Raw genomic sequence first — 25,530 nt, 5'->3', positions numbered from 1 at the left:
TCTCTTTGCGTATACGAATATAGCCATTAAACTAATGAAACGTAGGGGCTGGTAAGTACCGCCACCATGTTTAAAGATAATTCAGAAAGTAAAGAAAAAATCTCAAAGGTACTTGAGGGTATGGCAAAGAATCAGCCTGACCATTCACGAATCCATAATACCACTATCGATAACGGTACACTGCCACTTCAAAACCCGAGACCTCTACAAACAAAAGATTAGACAGGCTCCATATTCCTACATGACTTGTTCAAAAATTGAAGAAACAACTTCGTGAGATTAAATATAGAACCTGTGTGTAAATGCTAACAAAACTGGTTTGTTTGATTCATTGAACGCGCTCTGTTTCTTTTCCATTCCAGCTGTTGCCGACAGCTGTGACCACAACGTGCCGTATCAAAGAGATTAAGGTTTAGTAAATCGATTAATGTTTAAAGCGTTTAAAGCTATTTACCCTAGTTATACCCAACTAGCGCAACAATAAATGATGAAAAACTTACCATACAAGGGTAACACAACTTAAGCTAAGCTAAAATCTCAGACCGTCCAGCGGTAGTGACTTGATGAAACACCCAGTCCAGCAGGATTTCTCTTTATTTTTAAGTGTTCATTCCTTTTATATCTATCGAGCTATTACAAATATGGCCCTCAAAACTTGCTTAAAACTCGGTCAACACATAAGGTAACAAAATCCAGGGTTATATTACATTCGTACTGGGGAATTAAACCACTCCTAGTTCATTTGCTTTGTCCAGCGTGATGTCATGCAAGGAAAAAACGCCCGACCCCCACCGCCGTGTTCAATTTGGGCAGCAAATCAAGTCCGTTGTCAATCCGCTAGACATGTTCTAGACATGAACTATTATCAGAAGGCTAAGAAAAAGTTTGTACAACAAAGTACACGAAAATAATACATTTACATGGACGCCTTTGATCCTACATCAAAAACATACGTCTGAATTAAATAATGATTAAACAACATGGTAATATTTCGATTTCTTTAAACTGACAAACGCGGTTTTCTAATAATAATTGAGATATGATACGAGCGAGATTCCAAACTTTTTTCTAACCGCTGACGCAGTTAGAACACGTTACCAATGCATTCTGCAGACAAAGCAAATCTTTTTTTTCCACCATCATTTCCTGACTTCAGTTCCCACTCCTCCCTGCTTAACTACTTTGATGCACAGTTCTTCTTCACAGACCATGCTGAGGATCTTGGAACGTTATGATTATGTAATAACTTCACAAAATGGCAGATTTTTTGATGGGGTTGTAGGCTATATAGAGGCTAAATCGTGTGTGTGTGTGTGTGTGTGTGTGTGTGTGTGTGGGGTGGGGGGGGGGGGGGAGCCTGAGGTATGTTCAAAACACGATCAGTAACAGAGTTTGAGTCAGAGATGAAGTGCAAGATTACAAAAATCCTCTACCATCCAGAGCATAGCACTGAGTTAAATTGTGAAAGTGTGCTGCCAGTTTCCTGTGATAATTTTAGAAAAGTAATCAGTATTGCTTGTACTACTGATAAAACTTATCTCAGCTATTGTGTTTATGAAAGTCTGGATATGGAAGCTGTCCCAGTGGCCTCAGGTTAAGGTTAGATAAGCAGAAGAAAAATAAGTCAAAACTAAGAGTGGTGAGGAAACCTGTATGTCCAGTTATCATCAATCAGTATATTTCTGTCTTCTTTTAGCAGTTTTTCACTTAAAGAAAGTTAAGCTATGGTATTATGATGTCTTCAGTGCCCACTTGGAATGCTGTGAATACTTTGAACAGACATTACTGAGAAACAACTTTATAGTTGGCAAATATTTAGTTACTTAGTTAATTAGTATAAGAAATTTTACTTCTGAGTACTTGCAATTAGAGCATAGGTTTAATTTAACAGGGTTAATGCTGAGGTCACCAAATTGGCTTTAGTGTGGTGTCTCTTGATAAGAGTCCTAAGGGCCACTAGCACATGCTTTTATTTAAATCCAATATTTGATTGTTAGCTGATCCCTCAAATGTGCTTGGGCGGGCCAAAAAGAGAAGTGTGCAAGGTGGGGGGACGCTGTAATGAAAAATTGCTCACTTGACTGCTTCAACAACCTGTTACAAGTCTGTTGTACTCTCTGCGAAGTTTCAGATATACGTGCGTCTACATATATACGTTTCAGGGGAGAAAAAAGTACCTAATAGGATTTCCTATGTTTTTTCACAATTTGGAAGGCGTGGACAGTACGTGTTTGTCTCCCTAAACTCACGCTTATTACTCCGTTCTGACCGTTTTTCTGATGTATAACAGCAACGCCTTTGCGCACGCTCTGTGAACAACCTTAAGATGTCATGCCCTCTGCTCAGCCAATGAGAATGAGGCAGGATTTTTGAGGCATATTTTGAATCGGACAGAAACGATAAGCTGCAACTCAGTGAAGTGTGAGCACAACGTAACCTGTGAGACTCAACACAACACAAAGGAAAAACTGATTGGAAATCCACGATGAGGAAAAGGTATATGACCATATTTCACAGTACTATGTGTTATGAAAGCTTAATTACTTTTGCGTTGACTAACTGTAATGCGGGAGAGCTAGCAAACTAACTAAGCTAAAATGACAGGTGATAACGTTGGGAATTACCGAACTCGGTATAATGAAAATAATAATAATAACGTTTGCTTAATGTTGCCTGTTTAACAACGTTAGATTGCTAATTATTGAGAATGATAGCTGACCAGTCAACTGAAATATCACGTGAGCGTTGTTTAATTTGGCTTTGACGTTACAGTAAGGTTAAGTTCCGTCTAATTTAAAAGTAGTCGTGCTTCTGTGCTGTGCTCACATAATCTACACAGTCACCTAGCAGCAAGCTAACGTTACCCTTTTCTCCTTTAGTGAGGTGATTGCTGCTGAATCAGTGGCTTGCCTGAATAAAGCACTCTGCCATTTGAAAGATATCTGGGAGGAAATTGGGATCCCAGAGGATCAGCGGCTGCAGAGAACAAATGTAGTCAAAAATCACATCAAGGTGTGTAACTTTACTTATATTGGTGTATCATTGGCTGAAGGAGGATGAAGCAATCAATAAAATTACCTTTTTGTGTTCTAACGTTAAAAAAAAAAAAAGCAACGTGTTCTTTCTCTGGCAGAGTTTGCTTGACATGATGATTGCGGAGGAGGAGAACCTGAGGAAGAGACTTATAAATAGCATTGAGACATGTCGCAAAGAGTTGGAGAAGTTATGCCTGGAACTCCAGTTACCACAATTTGAAGCAAGTATTCACCTCAGCAACTTTATTTTGAAGCATCATTATCAAGATAAATGGATGAAGATATATATTTGTCATGTTTTCTCTCTATAGGAGGAGGAAGGTAATACAATGCTTCAGCAGGAAAAAGACATTCGTACACGACTTGAAGTTATGTTGAAAGAAAAGAGTCAGAGAATGCAGCAGCTCAAAGCACTGACGGTGCAAGACCAAGATCTCTGTGACATTCTCTGCACAAAGCCTTTCTCCATTTCTTCAAACTCCGTCCCTTCCCTTGAGCAGTTGGACAGCTTTCAAAAACACATTGCTAGTCTCTCAGAAGAAAAGGTACATGCTTTTACTTGCTTTTATTGTATTGCACCTTCTGATAGGGGTTCCCCTGCCAAATATAACACGGTTTATTTATTTCCGATTCATCATTTTGCTCAAATCTCTTCTGTTTTTTTTTTTTTTTTTTTTTTTTTTTTTGTTAAGGAACGGAGGCAGAGGCAGTTTCTTGAACTGAAGAGGCAAATCATTCTGTGCATGGAGGACCTGGATCAGTTGCCTGAGACTAGTTTTGAAAAGGATGTTGTGTGTGAGGATGAGGAGGCTTTTTGTCTCTCCAGAGAAAACATCGATTCACTGAAACACCTCCTCAACCAGGCAAGTGCATTATACTGTATTTGCTGTTTTGTTTTCAATATAAAAAGGGTCTGTACTTTGTAATTTACTAAATGTTTATTTAATTCCTCATTCAATAATTCCAGTTGGAAGGTCGTAGGGCAGAGAATGAACGCGTCTGTGACTCCTATCGCAGCAAGATCCAGGAGTTGTGGGAGAGACTACAGACTTCACAGGAGGAGCAAGAAGCCATGTCAGAACATATGACCATGTCTAAGAAGAAGAATATGGAAGCTGTTAGTTCCTACTGTATTCTGAAAACAATTAATATACACGAAATTATATTTACGAAATTGTTCTGTTAGCGTTTATTTGAATCATTCAGAAGATCTACAGAAAAGTGCTAGAGATGTAAGGATGATTTGTCTTTAAAATGTCTTCCTGGGCAGTTACAAAATGAGCTAAATCGTCTTGAGGAGCTGAAGCTAAAAAATATCCAAAATGTTACTGAGGCCATCCGTGAGGAGATAGCTGTTTTCTGGGATAAATGCTTTTATAGCACAGATCAACGGCAGGCTTTCACACCTTATTATGATGGTAAGGGAGAACGTCAGTGTTGTGCGATGTATCTTATATTTTGCTTGTCCATTAGCGGAACTTCAAAAGTTTTTTTCTGTTCAGATCATTTCAACGAGGACCTTCTGAGCCTGCATGATGCAGAGATCCTCCGTCTTAAGCAGCACTATGAGGATCATAAGGAACTCTTTGAAGGTGTTTATAAATGGGAGGAGAGCTGGAGACTTTATTTGGAGCTTGAGGTAAGATATGCCATATAGAGAGAGAGACTGAATTTTGGAGATTATCTTTCTTTTTGACTAGTTCACATTGTTGATTGGAATACAGCAGATATTTTCTCTGGATCTTTATCTCTAGAAAAAAGCAACAGACCCCTCAAGATTTACCAACAGGGGAGGTAACCTCTTAAAGGAGGAGAAGCAAAGGGCTGAGCTGCACAAAAACCTCCCGAAGGTAAATGTCTAGACCTTTTGTGAGTGTTTGTAGCTGTCTGTTCCAGAATGTATAGTGACTCCAGTTTGACGCCTTTTGTTTAGCTTGAGAAGAAGCTGAAAGCCCAGATTGATGTTTGGGAAGAGGAGCAGGGCAGGGAGTTCCTGGTTAAAGGACAGAAGTTTATGCAGTTTGTTGCTGAGCAGTGGGACCTGCATCGTTTGGAGAAAGAGCGGGAGAAACAAGAAAGGGTATGAATTTCTCTGTTTCTGTGTAGGATTACCTGACTCAGAGTCCACCATGGAAAATTGAATCACAGGAGAGAAGAAAATGTGAATTTGTCAATTTGGTGTGAGCATAGAATCGCTAAAATCCTGTTTATTTTTTCTGCTGCCAATGCCTTATTGATTGTAATGATGAAGAGTCAATACAGCTAAGTATTTGGTAACAGTATCTATGCCAGACTAATCTAGATCATCCAGTACTTGATGTCTTGTGTGTTTTGCACTGCAGAGGACGAGTAGAATTACACAGTTCAGTCTGTAACACTGCAAGCAGTTATCAGCACAGAATTTGTGAATGCTTAAGAATACAACTGATCTTATCTAAACTACTTTAGTTCAGTAGAAGGGTTCTAATTATACATTACAGTTCATTAGAAAAATCTCATGTTCAGAAATTCACCCAACATCATGATGCAATGCAGACAGGTGCTGTGCAATCCACAGATGTGTTGTCTGTGTGCCAGGGTTTGTTTTTCTGCACCCAAGATACCAGAACTCATGACTTTTAAATCCAATTCGTTCAATTTCTTACAAAAAGAAAAAAAACACACATTCATTTTTGTATCTCTCTGAGCCAGTTGACACAGATTAACCACTTAAGGGTAGTGGTTGAAAACAATGGATAGAAACGGAAGTTTGTGATTATTTCTGTGGTTTTTCTTTGTAGCACCTGAAAAAGAGCAAACAGATGGAGGAGGACATGCTTTACGGCACTGCGGTTCGAACACCAACCAAACGCAGATTTCTTGGCACCACCACACCATGCAAGACACGAAAGGTATCATGAGGGAGCCCTCTTCTCACATACAATTCAACTTTACGAGAGGGCAGCTCTTTCAAATTATTAACCAGCATTGTTGTTTGATTTTAATCCCCTTTTTTTTTAATCTTTAAGATTTCTTCTTCAGAATAATTTTATTAACTTTCCTGTTGGTGGTTCTTATTCACACGGGCTTTAATATGAAAGCATGGCTGTTAGCTGTAGTAAGTGACCTGCATTTTTCCCAGCTCAATGCTACCTCAGGTACCTCCACCGCCACCTCTAACAGCACTATGCGCTCTGTCTTTGGCGGGACTGTCTGTCATTCCCCAGTGTCTCGACCTCCGCCGTCAGCAAGCAAGGTTTGTCCAGGCTTTTTCCTCTGGGAATACTTAGAGGGTCTCATTGTCTTAACTAACTTTGCCCAACATTCATACAACCTAAATGTTATGAAAGCCTCTTTCTATAGTAAGTCAAGTATTCTTTCTCTCGCTCTCTCTTTTTTTTTTTTTTTTTTTATTGAAAAGGCTAATGCTCCACGAACTCCAGGGCGTGGTAAAGCCCTTCATCAGGGCCTGCAGGAGCGTAATAAGGAGAATATATGCCAGCTGGGAGGGGCTGTCAGCAGTGCATTGAAGGTGACACCTAGTCCACAGCGCAACTTCAGCATTAACTCTGTTGCCAGCACATATTCAGAGTTTGCGGTAAACTTCTATCTTTTTTTTTTTTTCCCCTTCATCTAACTTTCAACACACAGTCTAGTTAAAGAAAGTGAACATTTAAAGAAGTGAAAGCATTTTAGTGTTATCGGAAGGTGTTGTGCAATCAGCTTTTTTTTCTAATTCTCAAATTTGTTTTAAAAGGAGTTAGCCCAAGCTGAGTCCATTAAATAAAGGTTTGTTTGTGTAAACATATTTTCTGACAACCTGAGCATAAATTAAATGCATGTTGACATTAACTACACAGTGGCTTTGATTTTAATCATGTATTCTTATTTTATTTGGAATACACTATAATTCAGTGGAAACAGTTGTGTGAAAAACATACATCAGTGAAAATGGGATTTTTCTGCATGAAATGTGATTTTTGTTTTGACAAGGTGCAAAGTCATCTCTCACCACCAGAGGGCTCTGCTAGGGCACTGACAGGCCAGTACATGAACCAAACTGTTCAGATGAGGCCAGAATCAGATGTTATATTGTTCAACTGAATTATAGATTAAATATGTTTAAAATAGCAGTTAAGATGTACGAGTGCTCCCCTTTCTTATCCCCCATTTCCCAATCATATGCTCATCTCTTAACTTCCTTTTAATTAGGCTGTGTGTTACATTTTCCTCTGTTTTCCTTTTGTTTATTTTGATTTTCTCTAACTATTTTCTAACAAATTTATAACACAGTAACCACTTTCAGTTTGCTGAACTATTTACACCCCATCCATACTTTTATGTGTACCTCAATGACTCTCAGTCTGTGATAATGGTTTTTCTCACATGTTTATTGATTATTAAGCAACCACATAGAATGTGGGCTATTATAATTAAATAACTGATGAGACTTCATTATTGTTTGGTCAAACATTGACCAGATCTTCCAGAAATTGGAAATGTCCAGTAACAGTGATAGCTGGCTTACGACTGATTAATAGCTCATTCTGTTTTTCTCATTCACAGCGAGACCTCTCAAAGGCTTCTAAGTCCAAGTGCATTCCAGAAGTCCTGAACTCAACCATCACTCAGCTCTGACTGCATACACACACACACACACTGAGGACGGACCAGTGAGACGCTGCACCATTTAATCAAAGCTCCACTGATGGGACTTTATCACTGTATTATATATTTCTCATGAATGTTATGAGTTCTCTGTGTAAATGAAGGTAATATATATAAATATATATGTTTGAATGTCAATGAATCTGCACGGTCCTACATACTCTAATGATTAACACTATCTCTCGATTTTAAAAATACAGCAGTGTTAAGCTTGTACTTTTTATCTGAATATTTAATTTCTGATTTAACAGATTATGAACCTTACCTTGACCTTCTTTCTATAATGTGGTTTGTGGTTTGGTTTAATCCAGGTAGTGTAGCGTATTGTGTATTACACTTAACTATGCGTATCATGAATATTTTGCACAGTATATTTTTACAATTGTACAGATATTTCCTTTATTTTAAAATATATATGCTATGTTTTACAAAAGATTTGACACAATTGTTAGCACTTCTGTATTTTGTATGATTGTTGTAGTTCGGGATGTTGATTAGTTCGCAAGTTTACTGAGGTGAACGGTGCCTATCTGTATAACCATCTGAGTGTTTGGAGAGTTTTGTAAAGTCTTCTAAAAAATAAAATAAAGGATTGGATGCTTATCCAATATGTCAGCTTACCATAAATCTTTCTTGCAAATGATATAGCGAAATATCAGCAATTTCTCTCCCTGCAAAAACTACGACTGAAGCAGGACTGTGCTAAGCGGTACCTTTGAGTTATCGACGTGTTCAGTGGAGATCATTTCAGGACGTACTGAAAATATGTCACGTGTGTTGTGTTAGCATCAAGTTGTATTAACCAGTCAAAATTTTATTAGTTACGTCAAGAATGGAATTTTATTTGTGATAAATGGATCATTTTGAAGAAGATCTTGTCGAAGCCCTGAAGGAAATTGTCAGGAGTGGTAACTGGCAATGTGTGGGGTCCAAGTCGAAATTCAAGTCACCATGCACCAAGTAAGTTACAGTGTATCAATAGCATGCTTAAAGCCAGGTTTGACAGCTAGGGTACGTGTCGGCTGTATCGACACGTACTTTCATCGCACAGTTTAGTGTAAGTTATAATTTGTTCTTAGATTTTAAATTTTCAAGACAAGACTTCTGAGTAGGCCTGCTATGTTAGCATGCTGGGAAAGCCGCAGATTGCTTTCCTCCGTCAGGTCTGTGAAAATGGTCACCCAAACAGTACATTGTTTCTCAAAGGCTCTACTCAGACGACGGAGAAGACATTGTTCTTGTTCATACTGAAGATGATCGATTTTGGGCTATGGACTCATCTTGTCCCCACGAAGGTTGATTGTTATCAAATTTCAGTATCAAATTTCTTTGTGCCTTTCTGCCTGAAATAAAAACTTCAGACAGCGAATAACATACAGTTTAAGTCTCAATAGCAGTCTCTTAACGATAATGTGAATTTGACAGGAGGCCCGCTCGATCTCGGTGACATTGAAGATCTTGGTGATGGGAGATTGGCCTTGATTTGTCCATGGCATCACTTTGATTTCTGCCTTGACACGGGGGCCTCCTCCACCGGACTGCAGGTAGTCGTAGTAACCAGGATGATGGCAGCGCGTGGTTGTGCCACATCGTGCACTTATAAAGCGTTCAATTATGCTTGAAGTTAATTCCTAAAAATATTCTGTACAGAACCAAGTCTACGATGTCCGTGTGGTTGATGACATGGTTTACATAAACACGCAGAGTAGTCTGTCTCTCAGTCCTATTCCATCTACAAACACAGCCCCTCAGGGTAAGTGATTAGAATTACAGGACTTCATGCTATAACCGCTCCAGAAATGCCTTTCATTTATTTGTTTTTCATTCCTACAAACATTGTGTGATTTTCCTCAGAAAACCTGTTACCAGTGGAAGTGGCATCTAACCCCTCTGAAAATACGCTTTGTTTCTGGGCAACAAAAGTCCTCTGCACGGCAGACCCAAAGGAGAAGGTAATGAAAACAGAGTAATGAAAGTACAGACATGTAGTTTGATTCTGGTTTAAAGGCTACAGTTTAGTTTGACGTGTAAAGATTAGATTTGTATACGCACAATACAAACCAAATGGTTTAATATATATGAAAATTAAACATGATACCACAGTATTTTAGTTTGATCATTTCTGTTTTGTTTTTTAAGTTCTTGCACATGATTAGAATGAAGCAGTGGCAATTCATTATCAATGAAAAGCGTTAAGACAACTCAGTGCAAGGTCGTATCTGTTTATGAACAACACGTTTATTTGCACAATCCTCTAAACAGTTGAAATGCTGAAAGAAAACTGCTATAGGTTGGTCAGTAATCAAACAGTCTAACTCATCAGTAAAGTTTTCTTATAACGACTTGAATATCCTGCGATGCAAAGGTTGCCCTGACAAAAGAGATTCAGGAGTGGTGGAACAGTGGAAAAATAACAGAAGTGGGAGAGGCCACTCCACCAGCCCAGCCCAGCAGGAAAGACAACCTGACCGTGCTTGAACCTGGCAAGATCAAACGTGGAAAAGGAGGTACTCAGGTGAGGCATCCCTCTCATTCACACTCAGGGTGGGAGTGACTGGTGTCAACTAAAGGAGAAGGAACTCATTTTTGGAGATTCCTCTCCCACACATCATTTTGCAGAGATGCTATGTGCAGACTTCTTAAGCAAAAAGCAATGTACAGCTTTAATTGATTAGAGATTAATTGATTATAAGAGATTATATTGAGTTGGTGGATGATGTTTCACTCCATAGATGATGGTGTTCCTCTGTTTCTGTATCTCCAGGCGAGCAGGATAGCACTGCTTCATTCTCTGGCCAACATAGAGCAATGGGCTATTGACCTCTCCTGGGATGTAATTGCCAGGTTTTCTGAGTTCACACTGAACGGTGGAAATTCATTGCCTCGCCAGTTCTTTAGCGACTTTGTCAAAGTGGCAGGGGATGAAGCTAAGGTTTATTCTCTAGTCATTTTTTGTTTGTTTGTTTGTTTGTTTGTTTGTTTTTTAATTAACCTGCCTCCTTTCTGTTCAACAGCATTATCAATTACTTGAGGAGAGGATAACAGAACTTGGCAGCTATTTTGGTGCCCTGCCAGTACATAATGGTTGGTGTTACACATATGTTAATCCCCTTTTGCATTCAGTCAAGAGTTTTTAATACTAGTTATGGTAACATCTATTTTTCCCCACAGCATTGTGGCAGTCCGCATCAGACACCTCCCATGACCTCCTAGCAAGACTGGCCATAGTTCATATGGTCCACGAGGCCAGGTATTAGCAGATTACTCTGATCAGAGTTCCTTGCACTTATTAAATCACTAAATTATTCAACAATTAGTTGTGTGGCCTGATATCTGTGTGTGTGAGTGTGTGTGTGTGTGTCTCTTGACAGGGGTTTAGATGTGCATCCACAGACTCTGTCCCGCTTTGCTACTCAGGGAGACCAGCGCTCTGTTGAAGTTCTGGAGGTGATCTATTCCGACGAGATCACACACGTTGCCGCTGGACTCAGATGGTTTACATACATCTGCTCAGAGGAAGGAAGGGTGAGAGTCGATACTGACAGACTTACATAAGTGATAGACGCATGGGCACATGTGAAGATAAGAACTGTAATGTAACACCTGCAAGCTTTTGGACATTATCATGTAATCAGCATTCAGAGGCAGTATTTTTTTTTTTCAAAAAATCACTTCTTCTTTTTTGTTAGAATTGCTTGACGACCTTCCATGAGTTGGTGAAGTTGTATTTCAAAGGGTATTTAAAGCCTCCATTTAACACAGAAGGGAGGAAGATAGCAGGAATGACTGAAGAGGTATCATTCTTATTCTGAATTCTGTCAGTATAAATGAACTCACAGTTTTTTGGGGTTTTTTTTTTAAGAAGTTTCTCCTATATCAAGATTATTGACTGTTTTATAGCAGTCACTGCTAAAACTCTAAATGCATAAATGTAAAACCGTAATAATCAAGATCAGTATATTAGATAAAATTAGACATGGATTCAACATTTGAACTGTCTTGAGTTTACAGAGATATTAAATGATGGACTTTTTTTTTGGAAATGCAGAAAGCACAGTTACTACTCAAATTTCACTTGGACTGTGTAATCACTCTCTTTTTTCAGTGGTATATTCCTTTAGTGAAACCTTCAAGCTGACAGAAGATTCTGGATAACAACATGGATAACAACCAAAATACTGCACCCCCATGAAATCGCAGGCTAAATTCAGCTGAAAAACACCATGTTGTAGTAAATGTAACATGTTTCAATGACCACATTCTCTGACTCTCAAACTGGAAAGTGTGGCACTGCTCTTTGCTGGCTCCCCCAGGCAGATGATTATTTATAATAAGATTTTTTTTTAAATCTGTTTTTATGCCTTTCACACTGTATATTCAGGAGCTGTTATTTGTAACATACTTTGTTATTCCATGTGCTGAATGATTTAGTACATATGAGGGTACGTGGACATGACAACATAATAGTTATGTTCAGTTTCTTAAAAAAAGGGCCTTATGTTTATGGATGCATGTTTCATTATGACAGTGTACACTCAGATCTGCCATCATAAGATATATGGGTTATTTTATGAGATGATTATGAAGATAGCTTTTGTCAGAAATTTGTTCCTGATCAGCATTTTTTCCAAGCTTTTATCAATCATAGCCAGGTCAGAAAACATGAGCGTCTTAGTGAGAGCACGTCATATCATCACAGTGCAGAATGTGTTCTCATCAGGATCTTCAAATTGTCCAGTTTCATTTAGAAAAATCAAAGTCATGCACAAATATGACTGCTGTAACTTACACAAGTGAACATCATCAAGGTGTAAGATACAGTGCTTGTGTCATTCTCTCAGAGTTTATTGAGAAATCATGGTATTTAATAATACTGTTATGGTGACCATGTAATAAGTGGTTTACATTAAAATTCACATTTCCATTCAGTGCATGTATTGATGTTTTTTTTTGTCTGTTTGTTTTCTGGGGATTTTGTGTGTGTGTGTGTAACAGGTTAGTGTTGTAGCATGTTTAAATCCTATGCATATGAGTGCATCTGTTTGTATTTAATTCTATCACTGAATAACGAATTTCTAGAATGTTTTTTGTCAATAAGCAAGTTTGATTTCAAATCAGTTTGTGATCTGTTACAATCTGACAGTGAAGAGAACAGTAGTTAGATTATTATATGGACACAGTTTTGCCGCTGGGTTTGTTAACATGCCTTCATTGGTCCTTCTTCCCATTAAATGAAGACTAAATCACAGGTGAGTCATCTGGATCTGAAAATCAGTTGTACTTGAAGAAATTCAGATGGATGACCTCCAGATGGCAGTAATCAATCACACCTTCATGTAAGGTTGAGCCAAAAAGCTGAGCATGAGGCCCATCAAATATGATATCTGAATAAACCCACTTTTGGAATTATGTTGTGGAGCTTGCTATTAAATCTTGATATGCGATATGTTATTTTAAAATGGATTTAAATATATGGGATTCACTCTTGAATGTCCCCACTTAAACACAGGGAGAACCTGCAATTGTCCCTTCTGTGTGGAGTTAGCATGTTCTCCCCGTGTTTGTGTGGGTTTCCTCCGGGTGCTCCAGTTTCCTCCCACATCAAAGACAAGTATGTCAGGGTTAATACTCCCATCAGTGCCCTTGACCAAGGCACTGGCAAAAGAAGTGGAGTTGGTCCCCAGGCGCCGCGCTACACACGGCTGCCCACTACTCCTAACCTGTGTGCTCACTGCTCCTAGTGTGTGTGTAGGATGGGTCAAATGCAGAGGATGAATTTCGCCCCACTGTGTACTGTGTATAGGGCTGGGATGACAATGAAGGATTTCATTTCATTTTATTTCATTTTCTACATACAAAGGAATATCTACATCTGCATTTGAGAAGCATCCCTTAAAAAAAAAAGTGCTGTGTTTAGGATGATGCATGTCGTGTCTGTTCTCTGTGAGTCTATATCCAGACTGGTGTCTCGCCAGTGGTGACATTTAGTCATTTTGTATTTTTTCCTTTTTTTTTAGACATGATATTTTATGGCATTTTGATGATCTATTTCAAGAGAGTTAATCTCTGATGTGGTCATGTTTTCATATAATAAAGGAAGACAGGAATTTACAGAGATGTTTTGCTCAGTTAATTTTCCAACAAAGAGTCCTAAATTTGACCCCACGTAGTTTTCATGTGACATTAGGGGAACTGTTGTAAAGGGAAGGCAACAGCTAAATAAATAAATGATAAAACTTTTACCATTGCTGGTCAGGCAGTGTGTGCTTGACACTTGAATGTGACACAGAATATTATTATGATATTTTTTGTTTTGTTTGAATATAGCTTTATGTTCATATTCATATTGTATATGTTAATACATTTACTCACAGGAAAATCATACCCATGTTTTTAAAAAAAACCCTCATGTAAAGGAAACATGGACTTTATTTTTATGTGCATAGTGAAATAATTGTTTCTCTGATTTCTATACTTTGTTCACTGTACACTGTCAACATACTGCCCATTTCAGTTCTCCTGGTGGTATGGTCTAATACGTGAAGAGAAGCATGATATTATTCAATGTTTGTGTATCTTGTGCTGATGTGCTGTTTAATAGGGGAATTGACAAGACAATGCTGTGTATTGTCTTATCTTTTCTATTGTTGTATTGTGTGCACCTATACCTCTAACTGTCACATTTACAACCTCTGTGTCTCCTTACGCTTCCTCATTTCACCATTGTGTTCAATTAGTCAGAATGGTCTGAAGTGTTTAACTCCACCATCCAGGTTTTGAGGTATAAAAAAAAGTTCTAACAGTGTTATGGAGTTTTTTTGCATCTGCTGACCCTTGAGGGTCTAGATGACATCACTGGCATCTTAATTCCTGCAAATAAAAAGTCATTTTGGCTGAAACCTGGTACCATTTGCAAGGAATGTTAAATTTTATAGGTATGTCTCTTTCAGAAAGATACTTATCCCACACTTAGCTCAGAATAAACTAAGGAATTATTGATTAAAGGTAATTGCAATGGCCCTTTTCTCAACTGAAAACATGATTAATCAAATACAAGTTCAAAAATTAAGATGGAAAAGATCTGAAGAATTCTGGAAATATCTGGGTGCAAGAATGATTAAAGATCCGTTTGTCAGGGTTAAACAAAACGAGAGCGGTTGACTTAGGTACACAGAGTTCTAAAGAGGGGGAAAATATTTGTGATACTTATTGGAAATACCATCACAGAAAAGAGTAATTTTGTTCATTCAGCTGAATAACTCTTACTGTAGATGTGTGACTTAAACATTTTCAAATGTGCCCATCAAGCTATGAATTATATCTGAGGATGGCATGTCTGCAAGTATGAACGACCTCTTTGTTGAAAACTGAACAGATAGTTATATAACTAGCTGCTGAATGGATTGTGGATTTCTGACAAGTGAAGATAGACAGTCTACATTTTTAACATGAGAAAGGTTGAAACTAGTTTAGCTTCAGGATAAACACTAATCATATGGTGTTTTCAGAATAATATAGACATGTAAATGTATATTAAACATTTCATAATCACATATATAATCACAGTTTTGCCTAATCATTGTTTCTTTTGATTTCTTTTTCTCAAAAAGCTTTATTTGTAATTTGTCAAGGGCTTCAGATATAGACCCACTCATAGCTCCCATCTTTCAGTCTGATGTTTTCGTATTATGGCTTGAATGTTTCTCCGGTCTGGCCAAGTTCTGACACCCATTGTGCATACATTTTGCAATAAAATCAAAAGTTTGAAAGGCACACAAATTCGTATTTACAGTGATGTACTCTGACAGTAACTTTGTTTGGTAACAAAGTTAATAAGGCCAACTATCTTTTTTCATTCTTGAGTAAAAATGAATGTTATTCATCCTCAAACTAGCTGATAAACCATGAGCATTTTATGTTTTGTACTGTCAAAACCATGTTGTGCAAATAAAGCTTTTGTGCATGCGTGCGTGCGTGCGTGTGTGTGTGCGTGTGTATGTGTGTGTGTGTGTGTGCGTGCGTGTGTGTGCGTGTGTGTGTGTGTGTGTGTGTGCGCGTGTGTGCGCGCAAGTGTGTGTGTGTGTGTGTTGGCCAGACAGTTTTATTTTCCGTGTTGCATGAGGCTGTGTCATTTGTTTTCACTTCTGCTTTTGTATTTTGGTGATTTTTTTTTTCTTTCCACTGTGAATGGTGTGGAAGTTCACAACTGTCCATACTTAAAACCCTGTTGCTTTTGCTTAGCAAACCCACCCTCTCTGCTTATAATGAACATTTCTATTTTTATTTTGATCACTGCTACAAAATTTATGGGAACAACCAGCAGGTACCTTTTGCTAAATAAGGGACAATTTGTCTTTAAGGGGTAGTTTAGCAGGAGCTCAGGACTCAGAGAGTTCACAGAGAGAGTTCGTTGCATTAATGCAGGAGTGAGCAATAATATTAAAAGGAAGCCAAAAGGTAGAGAAAAAAAAACAGGTAACCCCATGACAGACTTTTATCCCTAATGCTTCAAGTCCAAGCAAGAAAGCTCTCTCTCACACAGTAAGAGATTCTTCTTTCATTTTTCATCTCTCTCTCTCCCTATCTCTCTTCCTCTCTTTCTCTCCCCTCGTGTCTCTTACTTTATATTGTTTTCTTGATTGAGCTCTGTTACTCTTTCTCACTTCTGTCTGTCATTTTTTACATGTACAGCTTTCTCTCTAGGTGGCTTTTCCCAAGGACTTCTCCACTAAATTGATAGGTGAGCTTCTTCTTGATCTTTTTGACCTCGCCTGTCTTGCCATAGTTTCGCAGTGCTCTGGCCATCTTCTGGTATGTCATCTTCTTACGGTTGCCCTTTTGTACACCCCAGCGATGGGCCAGCGCTTCCTTGTGTTTGGAGGAGAACTGGAAAGTTCCCTTCTCGCGATCCACCCACCATATGCTGTCTTTCATGTCTCCATTTTTGAGAAGGTCCAACAGGAACTGGTACAGACGGATCTTCTTTTTGTTACCTGAGAGACAGACAGCATTTCAGACATAGATATTACCATAAATGACCATAACTGAATGTCACAAGTAATTAAGTGCCATCGGTAGAGTTATTTGACCGTGTTTGGACTATTCTTTGTTCCTTATAAAGATCTGATGAAGAAAACCAAACAAAGAAGAAAAACGGAAAATGGACCATTAACAACATATTATATTTTGTGAACGTTTTTCCTTGCTGACAGGAAAAAAATTTAGTTGTGGAGACCTTTACAAACAAGCTCATGTATGATTGTATGCTGTTCTCTCCGTGAGTATTGCATATGGGGTTGTGATCATCTGCACACACCTTGCTCTCCCCCTGTCGTAGAACTGATGATATCCCTCACTCCCTCCTCATCTGAGACCTCTAAAGGAGGACTTCGACTTCCTGGATCATCGCCATCTGAACTGGGCTGGACAGGAGAGGACTGTGGGTAGCACATTGGCCGTGGGTAATATGGCACCTGGAAGGCACCAGAAACATGTTTTAGAACCAGATGTCCACAGCAGAGACAAATTCAAAAATGCATTTAAATTGAGAGTGACTTGTATTTGAAAACTGAGTTTGAAATAAGACATTGTAAAGGGATTTAAGACCAGTACAGGACAGAAGGCCACACTTCAGGGAAATGTATTATTTTATCAACCCAGAGATGTAAAATATTAATTTTGAAAGTTTGACGAAATTATGTTATCATGTAATGAACTACTGCCTGATGTTGGACTTGACAGAGCAATGGTGTTTGTTTTAGTAGCCTGAGCCACTGGGTGAAAAGATGAGATAGTATAAATTTCCCAAAAGTTTCCCCCGTTGACAAAAACACATAGACCACTCAGAGGAGTGATACAGTGTAGAGTCTGGGAATATTTTCCCCATTACTGATCATATGAGATGGAGCCTTTGCTTTGGTCAGAGCATGAGGTGAGATGTTACATGTTATGTCAGACATCTGACTAAAAATCAAAAACAAAACTTCACCTTTTCCGGAATAGATTAACCACTTCCACAACCACGGAACTTGGAGTTAGTTGTTATTAAGTTATTACAGGTTGTCTGCACATCACAAATTCTGTTTAAGCCTACTCTGCCATGCTAGAGATTCACATCCTCAGGTACAACTTAAAGTGTAGCTTGAAAAATAGATTTTTAAATCCGGTCCTGGGGACACACTACACGGGACATCATCAGAGCAGCCCTGTGCGAACACTCCTCATTTAACAAATGATAGGGATGTTTAGCAGCTCACCAGTCATGTCAAGCATGTTTGTTATTGGAGTCCAGTGAGTCCCCAGTACTGAACTTGAAAAGGGCTGATTTAAGTGGTACAAAACAAAGAGAATGTAGGATGATGTAAGTTCAAACATAATGCTATTGTTGTGTCTTTTTTTACAACCAGTCCTTGGAAAGACACAGACTTACTGAATCAAACAGCACAAAGGAAGGCTGTGATGTTTTCACACAAATATTGTTTGTCACATGTTTCCGTCAGATGAATTAGCCTTTCTGATTTTAGGAATACGATAATCCCTAGTTAGGCCATAGAATTTAACAGTCATATTTCAAGATCAGCTAACATTGAACATTCACCCAAGACTACAGTCTGTGTGTAATACTGTGCATAGTAATTTCCCTTAAAATCAGAAAAGCAGTGACCGCCACTGAAAGTTCTCAGTTCCTAGACAATTTTGGTAACTGAGGTGAGAGATTGCACCCTACATGCAGGGCCTCCCGAACTCTGCTCATGACTGTGGTTAATCGACTTGTTTTACTTTCATCCCTCCTTAGAAGAGCAGAATTCTGCTCTAAAGTTTACCATAGTTCACACACACAGACATGTTATTGAGTGATAATCATCTCTCAGTTAACAAAAGCCAGAAAACTGTTTCTGTCTTTACAAGCAAGAAACATTTATATTCAGACATAGGCAGCAGAGAGGTGCCAAATGTGTATTCTTAACATGGAGCATGAGTGCCTGCTTCATGTTTTCAGTTGATGCACATTCATAAATTTGTTCATGTAGTGCAAAGTATTAGCATCTATATTTATTTTCATTGCTCTAAAGATTTGCACCACATTTAATTTTCTTTTTTGGTATTCAGCTGGCTTTTAAGTGTAGAGGTTTTCATGCCTTGCTAATCTTGTGATGTTTCCGGTCAAAGGAAATTCAGGTGTCCAGGAAGCAGCTGAAACAGAATGGGGTCGGGCAAAATATTTGTTACTCTGCCTTCTAGAACTTTAGAAAGATTTCTGGAGCATTTGTACAAGGGTACCATGTTCCTTTCCTGGACTTTTGAAATTTTGGCTTCCCCAATTTCATCTCTAAAAGGATGCACAGGCTAAGAGTTTCTGAGCCACATAACAGATAGGTTGAATTCAGCCTAAACTGGTCAGTCTTAACAAGAAGCTCTTTTACTGTTGAAATGTGGCAGATCTCTCTTATTCACACAGGATTAAGTCACGGAGGTGGATCTCTTTTGAGAGTCTGCAAAAATACAGGAAGTGGACTTGGGATGAGGTTTAAGACAATTGAGATTTGAGATATTTGAGACTAAGCAGTCAGAAAAGCTTTGTGTTCAGGCTTACTCAATAATCCATATCAGCTTCCCCAGTTCTACTGATAGCATAGGTTTTACATCGCAGAGCTGTGAGAACCCCAATACGTGGCAACAGGAAATGGCTCCAAGTCTTACAAAAATAACTGATTTGGTGATACCTTTAGATCCATACCTTATGTTACTGAGATACTAAGCTAAGGGTAGTTTCAGTAATTTCACAGATTTAAAAAAAAAGATTTTGTGAGGCTGCTAAAAATGCTTGTGGGCTGGGGATTGCCATTAGACTCCTAAGTGCTCGGGAGACGTCGCCTACAGTTTGTATTTTCAACGTGTCCATAAATCATGTATTGTCTTCTTCCTCCTGTGAATAACGTGGGCATAGAGAGGAAAAGATCACTTCTGAAAAGCTTGTACTGTGGTTAATGTGTCTCTCTGAGCAAGAGAGCCAAACCTAAGCAAAAGAAATTTTTTTCTTTGAATGCTTTCTGACTTTCTGAATCTCTTTTGTTTGAAATTACCCAACGATGCCTCTGTCTGGATTTTGGGACATTTGAAAAATAACAGTGTCGGCATGTAACAGTACATTTTTATCTGTCTTTATTGATTGAAGAAAAGTATGTTTCTGATATTGTGTCTGAAAGGTCAATTATAAGAACACTATAAATGGTTAGGATTGTGTGGGTGCATTTACGGAGGCTTGAAAGAGGGTTTAAGATTAAGAGCATTTTCTAGGGAGCACAGCAAAAAAGTGTAAGAAAAGAGAGAGGAGGGGAAGACAGAGACAGAGACAGAGAGACAAAGACAGAGAGACAGAGACAGAGACAGAGAGACAAACACAGAGGAGAGGTGTTTGCATTTTTGCAGTGTTTTTTCTTTTTTTTTGTAGTCATCTTTGTGTCAAGAGTATAACTGTGGTTACACAGAAGCATGAACTTGCAAGCATAAACTTGCATTTTTACAAAAACACTGGTCTGTGTGTACGTGTGTCTCAACATAAGAAGCGGTTGTGTTTGAGTAAGTGGGGAGGTTCCATTCAATGGCAGTTGGTGAGTCGGCAGACTGCCACTATGGTGACAACAGTGAGTCTTGGTCAGGATAAGACCATGTTGAGCAACAGTCTGGTTGCAGATGTACTCAAACTCCATGCCTACATAAATAAAGTGATCCTAGCTCTAAACAGCAGCTCACCGTGTTAAGTTTTTAGCCAATAATGTCCTAAAGCGAATGCACACAATATTTTGTATATGTTTAGCCAAGTAGCTAGTAGAAATGGATCAAATAGCTTTGACCCAATGATATTTTGTTTGAAGCTCTTTCAGGCCTTCATCTATTCCAGTGTTATAACTTTAGCTCCCATCATTTAGACAAACAAGAAAGGAAATGGACAAATTTTGCTCCATGAGAAAACGAGTTTGGGAAAACACTAGCGTAAGTGGTTGTTTACTGTGCACTCTGTCAGTGGTGCAGATGCAGGACATGAAAGCTGAACAAAGTGACCTGTGCGACCTCTGTGGTGTGCTTTGCTAAATGTGAGTAAAAGGTTCAAAAAGAAAAAACGCAATCACAGGATCTCATTGTTGCTGATCTTGTTGTTGAGTTGTTATTGTTATTGTTGTTGTTGTCGTTGATGATGATGATGATGATGATGATGATGATGATGATGATTGTGTTCTGAAGGTTCTTGTCAGCAGTAACTTTGTGTGATGTTTGAAAGGTCTCACCTGCTGTGGTATTGCCAGAGGATGTCCTGCTAGACTGGGGTCCAGAAAGTGAGTGGGCTCCACTTCTCCAATGCGGAGTCCGGACACATGTGAAGGAAGCACACTCTGGAGCTCTGTGAAATGACCCTCTGTCAGGTTCTCAAAGTCACTTGGATGGACATGATGGGAGTTGTAGTCCCATACATGATCTAGAAAACAAAATGTTTAAGGGGCTTCAGCAGAATACATCTCACTATTCAATCCAGCGTCTGTTAGTCAGTGCTCAATGTGGATAAAACTCTACTTGCTAATTATAACAGGCAGCTGTTTTGGAGGAGCAAATTCATACTTGTAATTACCTCTGGAAAGTACATCTTTATGACAGAGATTTGGTTTGTTATCATAGACGCTCAAATGACTTGAATGTAACAGCACTACATGAGTTATACAGTTTCCTGTTCACGCCTCCATTTCCTTTTAACAGTTCTTTTTTTTTTAGCTCAAAAGTAACGAAAAAAAAAAGTTAATATGTTTAGTTTTGGTGTTGTTGACTACATACTCAATGTCCCTCAGATCTGCACACACACACAAAAAAAATTCTCTCTTACCCCCTCTCCCACCCCACTGCTCTATTTCTCCGTTAGACCAAATGTACAAGTTAGCATTTCAGAGAGGAATGATACCTCTTAAATTCTTTCATTAATATGACCTGTGATCCAGTGTAAAAATGTTTTGGTTTAAGATTATCACTTAAATAAAAGCTCTGGAAACAGAAGCGTAATTAATGAATTATGCACTGGCATTTCATTTTTGGAGATGAACCACAGGGCTCGTAACTAATGTAATACAATAACTAATTTAACTCATATCTAATATAACTAATGTTTCATGTAACTAATGTCTAAATGTCCAAAAATGTCCAAAAAGTTTAAAAACATATTGTTTGTAATGAAGCCAGTATTTTTATTTTTATTATTTATTAACTATAAATAACTGCCATATGCACATGGAACAACAACTTTGACGCCATTGTTAATTTTGTGTACAAAAGAAGTTTGTACACAACATTTTCTTTTAGTACACTCACCATGGCACTTCACAGACAAATGTATCGTTTTTTATCTACCACCAATAATACTTTCTGAAGCCAAAGTTAAATATTACCAAGCAATCATGAATATTTATTTCCACAGAAATGTATTGTTATGATCCAGTATCATAGTGACTTAACAGGTAGAGGGTTAGAAAACCCTGAATGAAAGATTTAAACTGCTTGTACTTTTGGTCAAGACAGGATATAACACGGTGGACAGCATGAAGAAAGATTTTTCAATTGAACTCTTGGACTTTCAATTGGAGATGAAACTGACCCTAGTCATGAGAGTGGAGAACTGTAATTGATGTGAATTTTCAGGAAACAGAAATTAATTAGATGAAACTCCTCTACCAGTTAGGAGTTTCATCGACTGACATAAAATAAAACATGTCCTTAATCTATTACACACTATTATTTAAAGACTGACATAAAATAAAACATATGTTTTTAATCTATTACACACTATTATTTACTATTATGTGAAAAAGCCCTTTTCATTCATTTATCAATTTTTATAATTGTGACTGACAATAGTGACTGATAATTTACTCAGATTTTCAGAGGCTGTTTTCTTGAAGTTTGTAATAGATTTTTCTAATTTTTTCACTCAAGCATTCAAACTACCCACAAACCATTCAGACTTCAGAATCTATGGCTGTTCCATTATTTTCTGAAAATTTCCTTAGCGATTTTTCCAATTCCAGGTTAAATTCCATCTCAAGTGAAGTATCATTTTTCCCCTTCAAATATGCTATATGAATAATACTTTTTATGTTTTTATAGCTACACTAAGAATAGGATAATCTGAACTGAATTTCAGGGAAATGTATATCTATGGCATGCTGACAATACATATATTTAAATAAGATAAATAATTAAAAAACAATGTGTAAATCAAGACATGAAGAAATAAAGACTTAATTAAAACATGTAGAAATATCTTTTAAAAGCGTTTTATCACATATAGTTGTAAAAGTTGGAAATGAATGCAACAGCTATGTTATCCACGATCAGAAAAAAATGTAATTTGCAACATAGTAATGCTTTTGATACCGTCCCTCCCATTAGACACACCTCACCTTCTCCTTTTGTCTTTTTACTCCATCTGTCTTCCCCTCTATATTTAGAATATTCTCTCCCTATGTGAGCAGTGCTTAACCGATTCTGACAATACTATAGATTTATATAGACATAAAGACTGCATGAGATCAAATAAAAACCCTTAAACCTAAAACCAACATTTTTTTTTTTAATGGCTTTGGCTTTGTTTCAGTTTCTGAAATTTAATATCTGTAATTTAAATTACTCTTACATACGTACCAAATTGAATAGAATGATCTGGAAATCATAGTATAATGTCACTTAAGCTGAGGTCTGTAAATCAGTCCTTATTCCTTTTTATGTTTAATCTTTTTATTAATCTTTTTTGGTCTTAATAGACATTACAGGCCTCTAAGTCTCAAGAGTCAACCAACACCAAGACAAACTTTAAATATATCGAATTGTTATTCACCACCTATTTAATGATCCGCTGAGGCCGTATCAAGACGACCTGTGTTAACAGTTGTAGTTTTGGTGTTGCTATGCTTTCTTTTTTTAAGCACAGGCAGAGTCGATTAGACTTGTGGGTTACGCCGATTCTCTTTGGTGATGGACCCATGGGGATATTTGTCGTTCTACGTCTGTAGTTTTTATGCCTGTCAGAATGTGGCATCTGTTTCCTGCCCTGCATTGGGTCAGTAGGCCGGTTCCACTCACACGCTCCCTCTACGCCCCCCTAGTGTACATCTCCACCTGCACTGAGTGTGACTTCAAACGGACTCTTCTCTCTGCCACCAAATATTGCTCACAGAACAAAACGGTTGTGTTTTCTTTTTGTTTTTGTTTTTTTCTTTTCTGAATTGGAACATACAGTTGTACCTATAATAAGGTTTTTCTTCACCTTTTTAAGTCTTGTTCTGGTTAGAATATTGAAAGGAGCATACTAAATGAAATTCCTTTTCTAGTTAATTATAGTTCACGTGTAACACCATCAACAACATCTACTCTTTTGTCAGTGTAGTCAGTGTATGAGGAAAAGAAAAAAAAAAGGTTGTCTCACTACCTTGACCATCTCCCTCTATGATGTATTGATATTCCATCTGTGGTCGATACATTTCAGGCTCATAAATCATCTCTTCTGATGGCTTTGGGGGAATCAAACACAAACAGATCCTGATCAAATTACAGTAAAGAAGTACAAAGTAAAGAGCAGAGAAGTAAATGCAGTATGCAGTACAGGAATTGCTCAGGCCTCCTTTTCTGAGTGTGTTAAACTATTACATCTCTTAGCTTTAATACGGTCAGATATTAACATTGTTACACATTTCAAAGCAGCAACCTCAGAGACTGTGATTCAAAGAACAATGTTTTTGAAAAGTACTGTAAGTGGTTGGTATTAAGTTTTTACAATTGTCATATGATATTTTAACACAAATGATGGTTTTACTATAAAAAAGCAAAATTGCAACATGAAATGTTGTCTATTATACACACATCATATAAAAAAATATCAAATTGCTCTTCAAATCAAATTATGTTACCATAACATTCTTGGTTAATTTAAAAAGCTTGTTATATATATATATATATATATATATATATATATATATATTTAATGAGTGTGTGCGTGTGCGTGTGTGTGTGGGTGTGTGCGTGCATGTGTGTGTGTGTGTCTGTGTGTGTGTGTGTTTGTGTTTATTGCAAAATCAAGGCTCAAAAGACAAAAAGCATATAAGAGTTATACAAATGTTCTTCACTCTGGTCCATGAAGTATAATTTTTTTTAAATTCAATTTGACCACCATTTTCACACAGGGGCATACACACACATGCACAACACACACGCGCACACACACACACACACACACACACACGCGCGCGCAAACACATATTGAAGTACAGATACAGACACAGAATATACTTACAGGTGTAATGAGGTACCCCTCCATTCTGTACGGATGTAACATGGAGACTTATCCACTCAAAACACACTCTAACACTGAACACTAACCCTTCTCACTGCCTCTCAAAATGTACCATTGCACAACTCTGCCAAATTTCCTCACCAAACGAAAGCAAGGACCCTGCTCAAATACACACACTAACACTCACACACACACACGCACACAGGCACACCTTTATCCGATGATAGGCCACAAAACTATCGCCTGCGACTCAAACTAATGAGAACCATTGATACAATGGTACTGGCTGGTTAGCCCTGGTTTGGCCGTGACAAAAAGTGAACCTCTGTACCTCTGACTTCTTTATTTTTTGTCTTGTGCGAGACTCTTGATGGTTCCTGATTTTAGTCTGATGTCACATGGGGATTTTAAGTCCACAGCAGCCAATCAAAGCACAGCTCCACACTCTGCCACACTACAGTACTCTGCACTACAGTAATCTGCTACACACCTACTTTCTTGTCCTTTTTAACACAGCATGGT

General features: G+C 38.0%; 4 protein-coding genes across 5 annotated transcripts in view; 2 read left to right on the top strand and 2 right to left on the bottom strand.

Moving 5' to 3' along the window:
* cd276 (CD276 molecule) overlaps positions 1-689 on the bottom strand; it is a 65,104-nt gene extending 64,415 nt beyond the window's left edge. For both annotated transcript variants that reach the window (XM_030765881.1, XM_030765880.1), the window contains exon 1: positions 501-689. The gene's annotated coding sequence lies outside the window, so the exon portion shown is untranslated. The remainder of the gene's footprint in view (positions 1-500) is intronic.
* Positions 690-2,485: 1,796 nt separating this feature from the next.
* On the top strand, positions 2,486-7,652 carry prc1b (protein regulator of cytokinesis 1b). The gene is made up of 14 exons (XM_030766473.1): positions 2,486-2,496; positions 2,880-3,012; positions 3,134-3,256; positions 3,347-3,580; positions 3,728-3,898; positions 4,003-4,152; positions 4,306-4,453; positions 4,538-4,674; positions 4,790-4,885; positions 4,969-5,115; positions 5,816-5,926; positions 6,157-6,270; positions 6,436-6,612; positions 7,581-7,652. Exons 1-14 carry the CDS (start codon positions 2,486-2,488, stop codon positions 7,650-7,652), a joined length of 1,824 nt encoding a protein of 607 aa, XP_030622333.1.
* An 872-nt stretch (positions 7,653-8,524) lies between these two features.
* LOC115805944 (uncharacterized protein HI_0077) lies at positions 8,525-11,976 on the top strand. Its single transcript, XM_030766653.1, has 12 exons — positions 8,525-8,642; positions 8,889-8,977; positions 9,108-9,226; positions 9,333-9,435; positions 9,537-9,634; positions 10,048-10,197; positions 10,447-10,614; positions 10,697-10,766; positions 10,854-10,932; positions 11,054-11,207; positions 11,372-11,476; positions 11,788-11,976. Exons 1-12 carry the CDS (start codon positions 8,536-8,538, stop codon positions 11,818-11,820), a joined length of 1,275 nt encoding a protein of 424 aa, XP_030622513.1. The 5' UTR covers positions 8,525-8,535; the 3' UTR covers positions 11,821-11,976.
* Positions 11,977-15,761: 3,785 nt separating this feature from the next.
* spi1b (Spi-1 proto-oncogene b) lies at positions 15,762-25,324 on the bottom strand. The gene is made up of 5 exons (XM_030765798.1): positions 25,009-25,324; positions 24,148-24,229; positions 20,969-21,156; positions 16,999-17,155; positions 15,762-16,675 (listed from the first exon to the last, which is right to left on the bottom strand). The coding sequence occupies exons 1-5, from the start codon at positions 25,048-25,050 to the stop codon at positions 16,362-16,364; spliced, it is 783 nt and encodes a 260-aa protein (XP_030621658.1). The 5' UTR covers positions 25,051-25,324; the 3' UTR covers positions 15,762-16,361.
* Between the last annotated feature and the right edge of the window lie 206 nt (positions 25,325-25,530).

The sequence above is a fragment of the Chanos chanos genome, chromosome 2, assembly GCF_902362185.1.
Source record: "Chanos chanos chromosome 2, fChaCha1.1, whole genome shotgun sequence".
Lineage (NCBI taxonomy): Eukaryota > Metazoa > Chordata > Actinopteri > Gonorynchiformes > Chanidae > Chanos > Chanos chanos.
Note: the sequence above shows the minus strand (reverse complement) of the source record. Positions and strands in the feature narration are given on the sequence as shown.

What these genes read in the sequence shown, in the direction of transcription:
- spi1b (XM_030765798.1), bottom strand. Translation starts at nt 25,050, where the DNA reads ATGTTACATCCGTACAGAATGGAGGGGTACCTCATTACACCT. An exon ending in AGGGGTACCTCATTACACCT is followed by an intron (nt 24,230 to 25,008) that starts GTAAGTATATTC and finishes ATTCCCCCAAAG; the next exon opens with CCATCAGAAGAGATGATTTA. An exon ending in CATAGAGGGAGATGGTCAAG is followed by an intron (nt 21,157 to 24,147) that starts GTAGTGAGACAA and finishes TTTGTTTTCTAG; the next exon opens with ATCATGTATGGGACTACAAC.
- prc1b (XM_030766473.1), top strand. An exon ending in AGAAGAAGAATATGGAAGCT is followed by an intron (nt 4,153 to 4,305) that starts GTTAGTTCCTAC and finishes CTTCCTGGGCAG; the next exon opens with TTACAAAATGAGCTAAATCG. An exon ending in CTCCGCCGTCAGCAAGCAAG is followed by an intron (nt 6,271 to 6,435) that starts GTTTGTCCAGGC and finishes TTTATTGAAAAG; the next exon opens with GCTAATGCTCCACGAACTCC.
- LOC115805944 (XM_030766653.1), top strand. Translation starts at nt 8,536, where the DNA reads ATGGATCATTTTGAAGAAGATCTTGTCGAAGCCCTGAAGGAAATTGTC. An exon ending in CGGCAGACCCAAAGGAGAAG is followed by an intron (nt 9,635 to 10,047) that starts GTAATGAAAACA and finishes TGCGATGCAAAG; the next exon opens with GTTGCCCTGACAAAAGAGAT. An exon ending in TGGCAGGGGATGAAGCTAAG is followed by an intron (nt 10,615 to 10,696) that starts GTTTATTCTCTA and finishes TCTGTTCAACAG; the next exon opens with CATTATCAATTACTTGAGGA.